Source organism: Dermacentor silvarum, chromosome 9 (genome assembly GCF_013339745.2).
Source record: "Dermacentor silvarum isolate Dsil-2018 chromosome 9, BIME_Dsil_1.4, whole genome shotgun sequence".
Taxonomy (NCBI): domain Eukaryota; kingdom Metazoa; phylum Arthropoda; class Arachnida; order Ixodida; family Ixodidae; genus Dermacentor; species Dermacentor silvarum.
Window position 1 is genome coordinate 131,188,113 of NC_051162.1, and position 14,936 is coordinate 131,203,048.

General features: G+C 42.2%; 1 protein-coding gene across 1 annotated transcript in view; it reads left to right on the plus strand.

Annotated features, from left to right (window-relative positions):
- Positions 1 to 14,936, plus strand: part of LOC119464319 (cleavage and polyadenylation specificity factor subunit 2-like) — a 53,786-nt gene that overhangs the window by 14,161 nt on the left and 24,689 nt on the right. Inside the window, exons 5-8 of the mRNA XM_037725230.2 lie at positions 4,793 to 4,891; positions 7,207 to 7,329; positions 11,604 to 11,771; positions 14,134 to 14,231. Coding sequence (XP_037581158.1) covers positions 4,793 to 4,891; positions 7,207 to 7,329; positions 11,604 to 11,771; positions 14,134 to 14,231 — 488 coding nt within the window. The remainder of the gene's footprint in view (positions 1 to 4,792; positions 4,892 to 7,206; positions 7,330 to 11,603; positions 11,772 to 14,133; positions 14,232 to 14,936) is intronic.

A 14,936-nucleotide genomic window follows, 5' to 3' on the forward strand; every position in this document is an offset into this window, starting at 1 on the left:
ACAGCGTGGTGGCACGATTTTTTCAGGGCATTGTTAAAACAAAGTTTGGCTATTCCTCTTTTTATCAGTTTGGAATGCGCTGAATTGTATGGTAGGGAGAGGAAAAGAGGAATAGCCAAACTTTGTTTTAACAATGCCCTGAAAAAATCGTGCCACCACGCTGTGTTCGCTAGTTTCGAAGGGCAAAGCAAGCGCTTGTCAAATGCAGGCTACCCGATGCCAGTACAAGTGTCCGTGGCAGAATGCTTGCTCAGAGATTCTCGGAAGCGCATACCACAGGAGAACTTTGCAGTGACCGCTGGTTGCAAAACAAGTGTGTTACCATACATTCACAATGTTTCTCACAATTTAAAAAAGGTTGCACAAAGAGCTAACATCCGAGTTGTTTTCTCTGCTCCTGATAAACTGGATAGGCTTTGCAGACTTACTAACCCTAAGAAAGACGCGCTACCAGTATGTGGAAAAAGACATGTTAACAAGTATGTTGATTGCACTCGCGCAGTAGTGTATAAGTTTCCCTTGTCGTGTAACAGTGTCTACATTGGGCAGACCGGTAGGTGTATTAACGATCGCTTGCGCGAGCATAATTACAATGCTAACAACAAAATTTCATCAAGCGGTTTCCTTGCCATACATTGCAAATCTTGCGGCTGCAAACCACTACTTGATAGATGCATCATTTTAGGACGTAGCCACAATCAAGTGACGCGTGAGATTATTGAGGCTGATGCCATTTTGAAATGTGAAAAGCTGTGCGTAAGCACACCCTCTTTAGCTTTATCAAGCAAGGAACGTGAATTTCTAAGTTTATCAACACTGGTTCAATGAACTGCAATCGCATGCTCATATTTAATTTTTTTGTGTGTGTAATTTTTTTGTGTGTGTGCTATGTCACGAGTGCTTTGAGCGGGCTATATAATGTGCAATAGGGTCATGAAATAAAACCAGTTGGAAGTTAGCGCTCACCCTGTCACCTGTCCCTTTTTCCCTTCATACTCAAACTGAGTTGCGCTAAAGGAAGTCACGAATACGATGCACCAACTTGCCCAATCCGCAGTACTTCTGAACTTCTAAGTATCAATCTAACAGCATGTTGTTCCAATGAGATGCAATAATCAGTCTTGCACTTAGCTTAAAACGAGTGTGCTATGAGCTTAAAACTCTGGTGTTATGCTGCTGATCTTGAGATCATGAGTACAATCCCAGCTGCAGTGGTTGCATTTCAGTGTGGGTGAAATTCAAAAAACGCTCATGCACTTAAATTCAGGAGCATATTAAAGTACCCCAGCCCATCAAAATTAATCCTGAGTCCTCAACTACGCCGTGCCTCATAGTCAGATCTTGGGTTTGGCACATAAATCACCAGAATTTAATTAATTTAATTTTTAATCAAGCTTAAAATTGATTTGTGGGATCCTGTTGGTAAAGAGTACCATAGAAAGATGATGCTGAACCTGTACAGGATTTATGTGTTTATTCCAAATACTTTTTATCTGGTGCTTCTTTCTTATTTTTTTCTTCTTTTTTTTTCACATTTCTAGTTAGGCTCTTACTAGAGTAGACAGCAAAAAATGTTCCATGAACTATGCAATATAAATAGTTTTTTCCTTGCATAACAATTGTGCTTTGTAGGGTTGCATTGGTAAACAACTTTTCGATGTGCTATATTTTTATTCTACACTGATTGACAAAGTCGGCAGAAGTGGATATGGCTAAAGACATGCCACACCTTCTGCCAGCACTACTTCCATGTTGTGTAGTCATACCTGCCAACTCTACCAAATTTTTCGTAAATTTTACAAATTTTGGCTCATTCTACGATTTCACAAGTGTTGCATCACGTTTTATGCAAAATGAATTTTGTTTGCAAAAAAAAGTTTTAAAGGTGTTCAAAGATGCTGCACGAGATTGCAAAACAGTGCATAAACAGAAAAGAAATTGGGGTGGTACCTGTGCCGTCCTCTTGTGGTAGAGCAGGACACCATATGCCAGAGGGGTACTTGCTTCAAACTAGTTTATTTAGACAAGTTCCTGAATCATCAGAACTGAGAGCTGGGCAAGTTGGTGTGGTTCCATCTTTAACGAGTTGCGAGTCAGCGCCCGTGTTTGTATTTTCTTTGCTCGTCTACATTTTTGCACTGTGTTTTGTTAAAAAGGGAAATTACTGGAGCAGACCGTATCGGCAACAGCAAGGTCACTGTGATCTAAAAACAATCTATTGCTGTTCAATGCCTGCTTGCCCAAGTTCACTGCTGCTTTTGTCGTGCGTATAATGGTAAATCAATAATAAAGTATGTATGTATCCCACAAAAGAAGTGGACTCTGGATAAACGAAAATCACTGAGGGTACCAACTTTGGTTGGCTGCCCATAGGCAGAATGTTAACAAAGTTCGCTTAAACGGAGCGCTTTTTTTGTTGTTTGTGGACTCCAGTTAAACGAAACTGGAACTGAAACAACCATGTAAAATGGAGATGCTAGACGGTCAAGAAAATTCATTCCATCAGACATTTGCGGTCGTGTGGCGACAACTGCTGTCATGCAGCCTTCACATTGCTTAGTTTTCATGTTCCCTGCCTCTTGATGGTGCCAGTCAAAATCGAGAGTACGGCGAAATTTGCCAGTCAATATCGAGAGTGTGGCGAAATTGCAGATTCTGAAGGGGTCCTCGTTGTCAGGGATAATGAATGAATGAATAAACTTTTATTTCCATCTTTAAAAAAGGGGAGGGACTGGGGGGGTCTGTGTGCTCCAGTCTTAGCACCTTGTGCTGCCAGACGTCTGCCTACCAGTCGTGGTAGGCCTCCGCTACCTCCTCAGCCCACCTCAATATTTCTCTCTGGCGCGTGCTCGACACAGAGAAAGGTGGATACGTTAGGCGTTGGTGTTTGTAATGTGTGCGAATTTCATGGAATGTGATGAGTGTGTCTTTATTGGTGTGTTGTTGGAAGTCATTGGGTTCTAGAGTAAGGCCCACATTTCCGTCCACTCGGTCCGTGAATCCTCGAGTAGCGGCATGAGCCATTTCGTTGCCTTGATGTGCTGGAGTCCAGATGAGAGCGATGTAGTTTTTCGGCGGGTGAGCGACAAGTAGAGAGTGCATGAGGTTGGTAATGTAGCCGCTACTGAAGTTCCGGATAGCAGTCTTCGAGTCACTGATGATGAGATCACAATCAGGTAGCCCCGATGCGAGTACAATGGTGGCCTCTTCTGCGTCGCCCGCTGAGGTGGTCTTGACTGATGCTGAACGAACAGTGTTGCCCTGCTTGTCTACGACCGCTAGAGCATAACGATGTTTAGTGTTATAGGCTGCGGCGTCCACATAGTAGACTCCTTCCACCTGTCCATAGCTGCGTTGTAGCGCCTTGGCTCGAAGTTTCCAGCGTTCGACATGAAATTCGGGGTGCACTTTTCTGGGTAGGGGTTGGATGTGGTATTGGCCGTGTATGTTCGGAGAAAGTTGATGTCGCTTGTTCTCGTTGAGTAGTGGAGCGTAGTGAAGTTGTCTCAGGATCTCACGCCCAGCTTCAGTGGTGGAGAGTCTGTTATATTGCGATGATAGATGTGCTTCGGTTAATTCTTCAAGGGTATTAATTGTGGCTGTGCCCATCACCCTTTGTGTGGATGCTCTAATCGGAACACCAAGAGCGACTTTGTGTATCTTGCGGATCAAGCAATTTACAGTATCCGCTTCCTTCCTAGAAAGTGAGAGATACGGTAGTGCGCAGGTGATTTTGCTTAGGACAAGAGCTTGGATGAGCTGAATTAGCTCCTTCAAAACGCTGCCCGAAACAGCAGCTTTTTGAAGGACTGCATGTGAATGCATACATCTCACCACAAACAAATGAAAAAGGTGCTGTTCCTGCAGTTCAAATAACCGTGCAGTGACAATTTTTCTATCAGTTCAGCGACTTTGACAGAGAAGGCAGCAGAGGTTGCATCTAAAAGGGCATTAATAGTTTACATGTGAGTGATGATATTCGAAGCAAAGCACCATAACGTTGGTTTGTTCACCGTAGTAAACCTAAAACCCTTGATGCTTTTCACAAAATAATTGTTTTTGATTTTTGTGCCATTCGCTTAAACGAAACTTGGATAAATGGAACACTTTCTTCTGCTCCTTTGAGTTTCATTTAAGTGGATTCTACTGAATAAATTTCGCAAGTATGCAGATATGCAGCATAGTTCACCAGTGGGTGCTCATTCCTTCAGTGAGATGTTGCTGTAGTCATTATGAGCGCAAAGAATAAGGGCAGCAGAGGAGACTGACTTTTTGTTAGTTACAACTACGTGAAGCTAACAGGCAATGATGCCAAGGAAAGCATCAGGGTCATTAACTGTTCTTTTTAAGTGAAATGTGCAAATAATAATGAAAATAGCAATGAAAGGGGACGGAAAGGCAATTGTTGCCGGTAGAGGCTGAACTCGCATCTTCCATAATATGGGTGAGATGTTCTACCAATTAAGGTACGGTTGTTGCCGTAGCTCAATTCCCGCTTTATTCGGTATTTGTCGGTGCCTACTAGATTTGGCCCTGGGAGTGTTAGCCAGCACCGCTTACAATCACAATGGCAGATAACGTTATGCAAGTGTGAAAGCACCGCCCCCTAAAAATTCATAATCACTAATATAATCTCTGCACCTTGTACCGGCGGAATACATTAGCTTCATTTTCACTTATTACCAGGTCCTAAAATCGTTGTATGTCATGTTAGGTCTTGAAGTTTATTTTACTTAGTTCTCAAATTCCAGTTCAGGAATCTAACAAATCGACTTGTGTGCGCCCCTCACAGGAACAACTCTGGCGCAACCAGGATTCTGGCCTGATGGCCTACTCTCTGGCCCTCTTGAACAATGTCAGCTACAATGTGGTTGAGTTTGCCAAGTCACAGGTGAGTGGGGGGTTCTTTCGTGTGATATTCAAGAAATGACCTACGTAGATCAGTACTGCTTCCCGACAAAGTGTGTAATTGTAGTGGCCAGTTCATGAAGGTACTGATTAAGGAAACATTTTGTAACTTGTGCCACCTTACCAACCCTGTGTTTCAGACAGAGTAAATTTGATCTTTGATTTTTTTTCATCGTAGATGACCAGCAGCGCGAAAGGAACAGAAAACGAAAGAGTCATACAATACACAGGCACTGTACAGTGCCTGTGTTGTCCGATTCTTTTTGTCCTGCACTCCTGTCACATTGTTTCTTTTATACAATGTTAACCTACCAACTCGCCAATTGGGTTCAGATATTGTTTTCATATGAATGACGATACCTGCACACAGCAACACTGAATGAACGGCAATGGCTAAAAGTACCACCTCAGTTCTGGTGATGCCAGATGGTAACAAAGCATTTCCTTAAGCCAGTTGGTTCACCACACAGAATTGAGTATCTTGTGCTTGTCTTCTGTATTGTGCATTTTTTTTTTTTTTTTTCATTTTTAACCTGCTACCCTTATTTTGTTTGTCGCCCTTGATTGTGTATTGTTGCATCAAGGTATACAAGCAACCAGCCTTGCTGTTTTACAGATATATTGTAGCACGACGTGGCTATGCTGGGGAATACCTGAAATGCAAGACAGCTGTCATAACCTTGATGTGTTGAAGAGGCTTCTTATACCACACGAGGGCTGTGACACATATCAATGTTGGTGTTTTCACGGAGTTTCTGTTAGTTCGAACAACTTTGTGGTTTGTTTAGCACCAAAAATGTGCTTTTAGCATATAGCACATTTCACATCACGGTATTGCCAACCTATTTCTTTGCAGATTCACAAAAATATTTAGTGAGCTCTAGGGTATTTTTAAAGGTTATTTTATAGATTGTCCTGCCTTAGCAAAGAATGGAAAAATCAATTTGCCACGCTTCTCCTTAATAATGCACATAAACATTTACATGAAACGATTTGCTTTAACTTTCTCAGTGGAGTGGGCAATGTAAGGTTAGGGGCATTTTTCCAAAGGTGCCGTATTTTCGCGCATATAACCTGCACCAGAAATGCGAAAATTTTTGTGGTAAAGTAGAGGTGCAGATTATACACGAGGTTTTTCTTTTAGTGCAGCTTCACGGCAATGTGTGTTGTGCCATGAAGCCCCTATTGCAGTAACAGTGACGCAAGAAAAAAGCGTCATTCAAGAGTGAAGAGCATGAACGCCAAGACTAATTTCTACCTTTTGCTCTATATTAGTTGTTGTATTCTGCAGTTATACAAGAATGGTAGGTGGCGATGCCGTGCGGGAAGTCGCAGAAGTGCTTGCACGATGTTCGCCCTCATTTTTTCTTGCCGCCATTTTCGTTGGACTGCTCGCTTGGTGGACGTATGCAGATGAGACCTATCTATTCAGTCGTCATGAGCACCATTCGGCAGCAGTCGTTTGCCACGCAGCAAAAGCTGAAAATCGTCGCCGAGTAAATTGGAAACCGCAAAGCGGGAAGACAGTACGATGGTAATGGGTCCTGTGTACGGCAGTGGAGAAAGAATAAATAGAGCCTACCCGCTGCGCACTGCTACCGTAGGTCGTTTCGTGGCCCCAAGACCAGCACCTACCCTGAACTGGAGAGACGGGGGCAATACGCGAGGATTTTTTTTTTTTTTTTTTTCAGTGGGCTGAAAGTGCAGGTTGTATGCAGGGGCGAGTTATACGCGCGAAAATACGGTATTCAATAAGCACATTGCCATCGAAGTAAACAAGTGCCGCAGATATGTGTTATCTTGTATTTGGGACATCACTAGGTATTGTAATAGTTTACTCCTTCAAGCCTTAAAATTCTTGTTTACTATTTTTTTTATCATCTTTCTCGTTTAAATCCTTCATAGAGGATTTTTAACTGATTATTGCGGATTTTGAGTATTGTTTTAGCAAGAGGGAACCGTTTCTTAATTGTAAAGCTAGCTTTCCCCTAAGGCAGTTTGCCAAGCTAATAACAGCATAGCCATTTGTAAATTTGGCACTCAGCACACACAAGCACAGTTTGCTTGTCTTATGACATGGAAAATGTAGGCGTCTCGTGCTGAAGCTATCCACAAGAGACAAGCCCCAGCATGTTGCAGCTACAAGTTCATCTTCGTTTGAACCTTGACCAGCATCGCCGTTAGTTGGGCAAATGCGCAACCTAGAGAAGCACATTTACAGTTGAGGGAAATGGTCTATTCTCGAAATAAAAGATCGCAGCACTGCTTTGCGCTCACCTGGTTCGCTGCTGCCCTCAGGTGGAGTGGATGAGCGACAAGGTGATGCGCTCCTTCGAGGGTGCGCGCAACAATCCCTTCCAGTTCCGACACCTCCAACTTTGCCACGGCATGGCAGAACTCGCCAGGGTCCCCGAGCCAAAGGTCAGTGGACTTCTGGATAGCAGGCATTTACCTGCTGTTGTCTTTTCTTTGTCTGGGCAGGGCAGTTGCCATATTGTTGTAGACACCTTACAACCTCTTTCTGTTCAGTGAAACCTCAGTATAACGAACATGGAATTAGAGAATTATCAGGTATAACAAAGTAAATCTAATGTTTCTCGCTTAATATCAGCATGTAACAAATGCATGCTTATGACGACTATTGGATATAACAAAGGTATTTTTGTGTCAGGTGTGACGTCATTATAGTAGGGCTCAATTGTATGTAATGCTGCGAGAAGGGCTAGTTGGTGTAATGTCATGGCTCGACTCGCTGCTTTGCAACGCACCAAAGAACAGGTTAGAACCAAGGTGGCACAGACAAGGTGATGCACATACTCACAGCTGTGTTGTTTTCCGTTAAAGAACGTGGCTTGTGTATGGAATTCAAAAGAAAGAAGAAAATTTGTGACAAAGTAAAACCCCACAGACTGACACAGAATAAAACTTGAAAATCCCTAATAACAGCATTTGAAACTCCCTTTTTCCTTGTGAACAACAATTATAGCTTTAGCTGTAGCTAACTAAAATAGATTAGCAGCAGGCGGGATCCCCAGCAGGCCTATGGATGCTGAAGCCAACGCCGATTAGATGATGCTGGCATGGGAACACAAATTCTGAAGCAAAATTAATATCAGTCAAAAGGCCCAGATGCAATACCTGCAAAATGTTTGGATTTAGGCCCCTCCTGGCTGACCTCCGAAGTGGAGCCGGTTAAATGTGACGTGAGAAACGAAAATTGTTAATTATACTAGCTAAGATAAACACTCAGTAAAATTGTGTCTATTCAAGTGATGCTCATGCAAGGTAGCTTTTATTTTGTCACTCTTGATAATTGCGTTTCAAAGCAAATATTTGAGACCCAGACGCAGGTTGCATTGCTGGCTGGTTTTTTATTGATATTTCATACTAAGCACGCCACTGCACCCTTGGCTTCACTGCCGCATGAAAACAATTGCTAAATTTTCCTAAATAGCTTTGCTGTAAAAAGAAATTGAATTCATTTTCCTGTGTTTGCACATAACCTTGTCTGTGTCACCTTTTGGCTAACCTGTCCTCTGTCACACTACAAAGTAGAGATGGGCAAAACGGCTCACTTCAGTGAGCGACTCGGAACGGCTCACCGGTTCACTTAAATGTGTAACCTTTGTTATGCATATTCTATAGTTATTTAGCTCTGCATAAAAAACTATTATGCATAATTGAATAACCGTGTTATGGGTATTTTTGCTATGTTTAGACAATATTTTTACATATTTTAAAAGCATGAACTTTTAGTTGTAATGAAACTTTCTTTTCTGATATTGGGGATAAAATGCTTATGATACTGTAACAGGCAGAATGCGATGTACTTTTTTCAGAAAAAAAAAATTATGTAACTTTATCGTCATTGCAGGAGATTTTCTGTTTTTGTGGCACTTTAAAATCAACCTTGGTCAAAATAAGAACACAAAATTATTGTACATTATCCTTAAACTTTATTCATTTATTCACATAGGCACGCTCACTATAATATTAGTGAGCTGTAACACCATGCAAAATGAATGTCAAAATCATTTCTTGAAGTACAATACAAAAATCATACGAAAGATCCACAAAACTGCCACACGTACCTGTCGTTTTTTTTTTTTTTTCTCTCTCTTGAGCGCGCGCGCGATACCGGCGATCATGCCATCATGCGCCAGGACAAAAAAAGAAAAAATAAAGAAATGAAGTTGTATTACAACACAACAGCTCATTGGCCTCGTTTTATTGACGTGCTAATGATACACGCTCATAAAATGCACAGAAGTGGATGCCATGGGCGACATTTTCATTACTACACTAAGTAGCACAAATGAAGACCAAGACGTAAACTGTACGTTCGCCTGTTGTCTTTAAAGACACGGAAGACCATCTTCAAAGTGTTGTTGCACCAGCGCACGATGTGCAATCGGTGAGAGTCGTGAGACATAGTTCGAACAGCAGCAGGCAACGAATGGTACCATCCTTTGCCAGTTAAGGCTTCTCCCTTCGGTGGCATCGGGTGCCACACCATAGGACAGACAAAAAAACCAAAGGGACTGCTGCGCACACCACACACTGCGAGCGAGTCTGCCCACGCAGGCCACCATTCGTCGGTCAGAAGTCAGAACCTCGAAACCCAGCAGAAGACCCGGCTCTGACCGAACGGTTCGGCACGGCTCATTGAACGAAAGAAAACCGGCTTCCTCTCTCTGAAAGAACCGCCGCTCACTTACTGAACCACGGCTCACTCGCTCTTTAAAATTAGTGGCTCAAAAGAACCGGCTCGCTCCTGAGCAACCCATCTCTACTACAAAGGGTGCATATCATTGTTCCACAACTATTATTGTCATCTGTCTTGCTTGCATTTTCTTTCTTGCAAACTCTGCGCTCACTACTTTCTTGCCAAGAATGCTAAGCCACACTGATAATGCACATGCTGTTCATCACCTGGAAGTACCGGGCACACAGCAATAAAGAAAAAAAAAACGGCACGCAAGGTACATGATAATTGTTCTGGGACAAAAATACGCCCCAAAGCGTGTAAGTACTAGTTTTTCGAGTGCAGACGTAAAAACAGTGTAGTAAGTAGAGAGGAACGGGGCTACTGGGTAATGTGTGCTCATGTTCATTCGTTAAGCATACTGCACATGAAAGAAGTGCAGACATGAGAGCAGTGCACAGTAATGAAATCGGTACAGTGGAATCTCATTGGTACGATCTTCACGGGAACTGGAATATAAAGTGTATCATCTGAAAATCGTATTATCCGACTTATTATCGGGAAAAGAAAAAGAAGCGTATTATGCAGAATCGCATCAACAAGATTCCACTGTAGTTAGGCCTGCACCAATGTCATCATTCTGGGGCAACATCACTGTACCACTCTGTTTTTCCACTGTGCACTGTAGCTTTGGGGTGAAGTCTACTTCATAGGGACCTCTTTTTTTCTAGTGTCACCAACAATTGTTGGCGGCTGAACTTGGGGCATTAGAGAAAAGAGAAAATTCTTAGATTATACTCCTAGCATGGTTAGGAAAATAGCACACAATGCATTGCTAGGCTGAAAATTGTAGGAAAGAAAACTTAGCTTCCTTAGTGCCTGCAACTTAGTGCCTGCAATAGTAGCCCTCTGTCATAGACACACATCCTTATTCTATATTTTAATGTTGACTGACCTTTCCTAGTGCAAGCTATCTCTGGCATCACATTTTCTCCAGAGGAGCAAAGTATTGCCACCAAGTGACTCATCATTAGTTGATATGTCTATCGTAGTATGCTCCTTTCAGCTAGCATTTTGAGCTTTTGAATTACATGCTTTTCTAGTCTATTTGTAAATGCGTAAGTAAATTACAGCTGACATACCTGGAACACACAAAGCTGACACAAGCCGTTTGTCCAAGCGGTGTTGCTAGTTCTGTCATATCAATAGAGTTCGAGGAGAATCTAGGTCTCATTCTTTATGTGAAGATATGAGTGGCAGGAATTGCAATTGGTTAAAGTTTGACTAGCTACATATCTGACAGTCTGGGCAAAGCACAGAGATTATCTTCAGGCTTTGCCGTTTCAGAACATGACCTGAATGGTTCTGTTCTTTTTGTTTCATGTCATTCTTGTGTTGCCACCACTATAACGATGATTTACCTCATCACAATTTAGTACAAGCTCTCTACATTCTTGTGGCAAATAAAATATAACCTAGCTTTACCTAACCAGCAGTCAAGCCTGCTCAGTCAGGCTAGCTGCGTTGTCTTCCCCCCTCTGACGACACTGGCTGTGTGTCCCTTGTGTTGTTGTGCATTAACTCTCTCCTCTTCACCTCCGTGTATTGTGATAAATAAAGACATTAAGTTAAGCCATCACGTAAAATGTTGCCAAGCTTCACACTATTCTGTTTGTACAAATAAGTCAAACCCTGTTATAATAAAGTCGCACCCGACATGAAAACAACTCTTATGTCTGGTATTCATTATAAGGATATATTCATTGTAGGCAGATATTGGTAAGTAACATTTTATAATTATTTCATTATATCAGTGTTCATAACTATCAAGGTTCCACTGTGTATCTAACACACGGACAGAATCTTGATGGCGGTTTTGACATCTCTGCTTTGTACGAAATGAAAAGATGTTCATTAGTACTTTCACAATTATGTGCAGTTTCAAGACCAAACAGGTTTATTTTATGTAGACAAAACAAAAATCTTGCAGGTCGTGCTAGCCAGCATGTCAGACATGGAGTGCGGCTTCTCACGGGAGCTCTTCATCCAGTGGTGCAGCAGCCCGCGGAACAGCGTGGTGCTCACAAGCCGCTCAGCACCCGGCACACTGACACGGCAACTCATCGAGAATCCGCACCAGCAGTCACTCACTATCACGGTGAGGGCACCGTCATTTAGATATTTTGTTTATTGGCAAATACTGCCGTCTCATTATCAGACATTGCAGAGGTTCGGAGCACAAATGAGTTACACATGCAATAAATCATAAACATGCAACAGCATACATGTAGCAATGTATACAAATCATCCTGCTGTATGACTATGCAAGAAGTGGAAGAGCATGCTTCATATGTGGTAGGTTCATGAAACATGTAACAAATTGCTTATTGAGGGGTACAGGTGCAGACAAAAGTCATTGGAAGACAGGATCTGTGACCGAACTGCGCTCCAGGGCCCTCTAGTGGCCTTGGGGAGAAAATACAAATTGTGTCACACACGCACACATGCCAGCACCGAAAGGCAGAGGCTGCTAGGTGGCGCTGGAAAACAGTTCAGCCACAGCTCCTGTGTTCCAATGACATTTGTTCGCACCTGCTCATACATCACATAATTTGTCACAGCTCTTCTGTGTGACGAAGCTTTGTCACAGTATTCACAGGCGGTGTTACAATGTTTGCCGTAGATGACCAAATACACAGCCAAGTGGACAGCGCTTCGGGGGCTCCTATCTAAATGCATGGGAACAGAGAAATGGTTTTTCTCGGTAACCACGGCACCAATTTTAATGAGGCTTGTTGCATTTGAAACAAATTAAAATCTAGTAACTGTAGGAATCGGATTTTTTGTTTAGGTTGCGATTTTTTTTTTACAGTAATTGTTGAAAATTCAAAAACTCAAGTACCAAGTTTTCAACTCTCTAACCCGGCTGTGTAAGACGATATCAGAATTCTGTAAACTGCACCTAACAACCAATTTAAAGCAAACAAAATTGATGTATCATGCACCACTCTAAAATATACTGCAAATTTGTGAGTATAACTTTTGCAAGTTCTACTTGTAAACCTCGTGGCAAATCACTTCTGCAGAATCCCGCAAAATGGAGGAAGTATCATGAAAGGGAGAAAATTGTCATCCACCCAAATGTAGCACAAAGCTTCAAAGGAAACCCGTAAACCTCGTAACAATTTTACATAAGCTGTAAACTCATATATAAAATTTGTACGCTTGAGATGCTCTAATAGATAGTTTACAGAACTGCAAATTCTGCTTTTGGTGCAGAGTTATGAATTAATAAGCTTCCTGCTTCAATGTTTGTTTCTTTCTTCTTTTTTTTCCTTACTACTTTTGGGGAATTTCAGAAAGAAATTCCAGGCCCTCGATGAACATTATACTTCCTCAGGTCACTGTAATTTAACTTTCTCTCTCAAATGCAGCAAATTTCATTTAAATTGGTCCAGCGGTTGTCTCTTCAAACTTCATTTCTGCATTCTGCGTGTGCTTAAATAGGGAAATCAGTGTTGGCACCAAGCTAAAGCTTCCTCATAAGTCTCATTCTAATTCTGACAAGTCTGACAAAAGAAAAGACAGTTTCACAAAGACAGCATCAAAGTAAAAAACGATTCAAGTTACGTTGCTGTTCGAACAATATGGCAGCTGAGCAGAATGCTTGAAAACTTGACAGGGAAGCTCGACTAGCAAAAGCACAGAACATTTCAGATAAACTTATCTGTGCTATGTTCTTGACTAAAATACGCATTCGGTCAGGCCGAAATAAAATGCGGGTAAACAGAATTAAATTCAAGCTGTGTTGTTACTGGATTGCGTGATGCAAAATAGTCCTCAAAAGGCAAACCAGCACACTTGTGGGGGTTGTGCAATTAGCAGGTAGTTTTCTTGTGGACAGTAAATTAGGACATATTTGGAGGGCTGGACAGTTTTGATGACACCTAAGATAAAAAAATATATATAATAATTAGAAGAAGAAGAAAAAGAATGTTTATTGGTTATTTTTGTACAAATACATTTCCAAGGCCTGCCAAAGCTATAGCACTTGTACCTGTCTCGACTTGTCCCTTGTCCTTACTGTGCCATGTTAGTTGTATTACGATGAATAACCCAACATGGCCCAAACCTATTCCCTTCCAAAGCCATAAACTGCTTTGGCACGAACCCATTAATGCCCAGCATTGGTGGGCAACGCAGTGCACAATAACACAACAGTCAATCGAAAAAGAAAAAATACAGAAACCACACAGAAGGAACGCCAAAAAATAATTAAGGTGAGTCCTATCAGCATGTGCACAAGTACATGTTAAATGATTGCACTTGATCAAAAATGTTTAGCTCAGGTAGACTGCAGGCCTTTGACACCTTTTGGTCAGCGCATAGAGTTGAAGATTTGAAGATCGCATCACATTGCTGACTGTTTAGTTTGATTGTAGTGGATGGATAGTTTAAAAGTCTCATATGCTCAAGGGCATGCTTACTCTAGCTTGGTTGGTTCTGTTCCTTTTTCACAGGTCAAGAAGCGTGTTCGCTTAGAAGGTTCTGAACTTGAAGAATACATGCGCAAGGAGAAAGAGCTGGCCGCAGCACGGCACAAAGCTGAACGTGACACGTGAGTCGACTTATGTAATCGCAGCGGAAACTTGTGATCCAGCATGCACTGAGGTAGCTCAGGGGTTGCAGCATTCTCCGGCCAAGCGCAAGGTTGTGGGTTCAATTCCCGCCACTACAGCGGCGTTGTGGTGGGAACTGAATGCAAGAAACACCCGGGGACTGTAATACAGGTGCACAGTTTAGGTGATCTAGGTGCATTTTAAGGAACCCCACGTGACAAAAATGGATATGAAGCCGTCCCCACTAGAGCATCCCTTATGGCCAAACCGTGATGTTGGGGCATGAAATCAACTTTTGCTTGTAGCGCCATGAACAGGCTGCATGAGGATCAGTGGAAACAAAGACATGACAAAAAAATCTAGTCAGAACACCTGTAATGTGCAATCACTCGGTAGCCAGTTTCTCCGCTTGGTGTTGACCCAAACCTATGTTCTCGAGCAGGAACTAAGCTGCAGTTAAAAATGCAGATGATGCTGGTAGTGTAACAGTGCATTCTAGCCACTTTCGACTTGTCTAGGTTTGAATTTATGCTGATCTGTATTTGCCTGTGTTTAAGTGCCTGCTCAGTGACTCCAAACCGAAGGTCACTTAGAGTGTGCCACTTTTCCAGTAGTTGGCCACAGTTGATCTCCTTCACGTGCCAATTTATTCTCTCCATCAAAAATTTCGTTTCAGCGCACTTTCTGGCCTACTCAGAATCGTG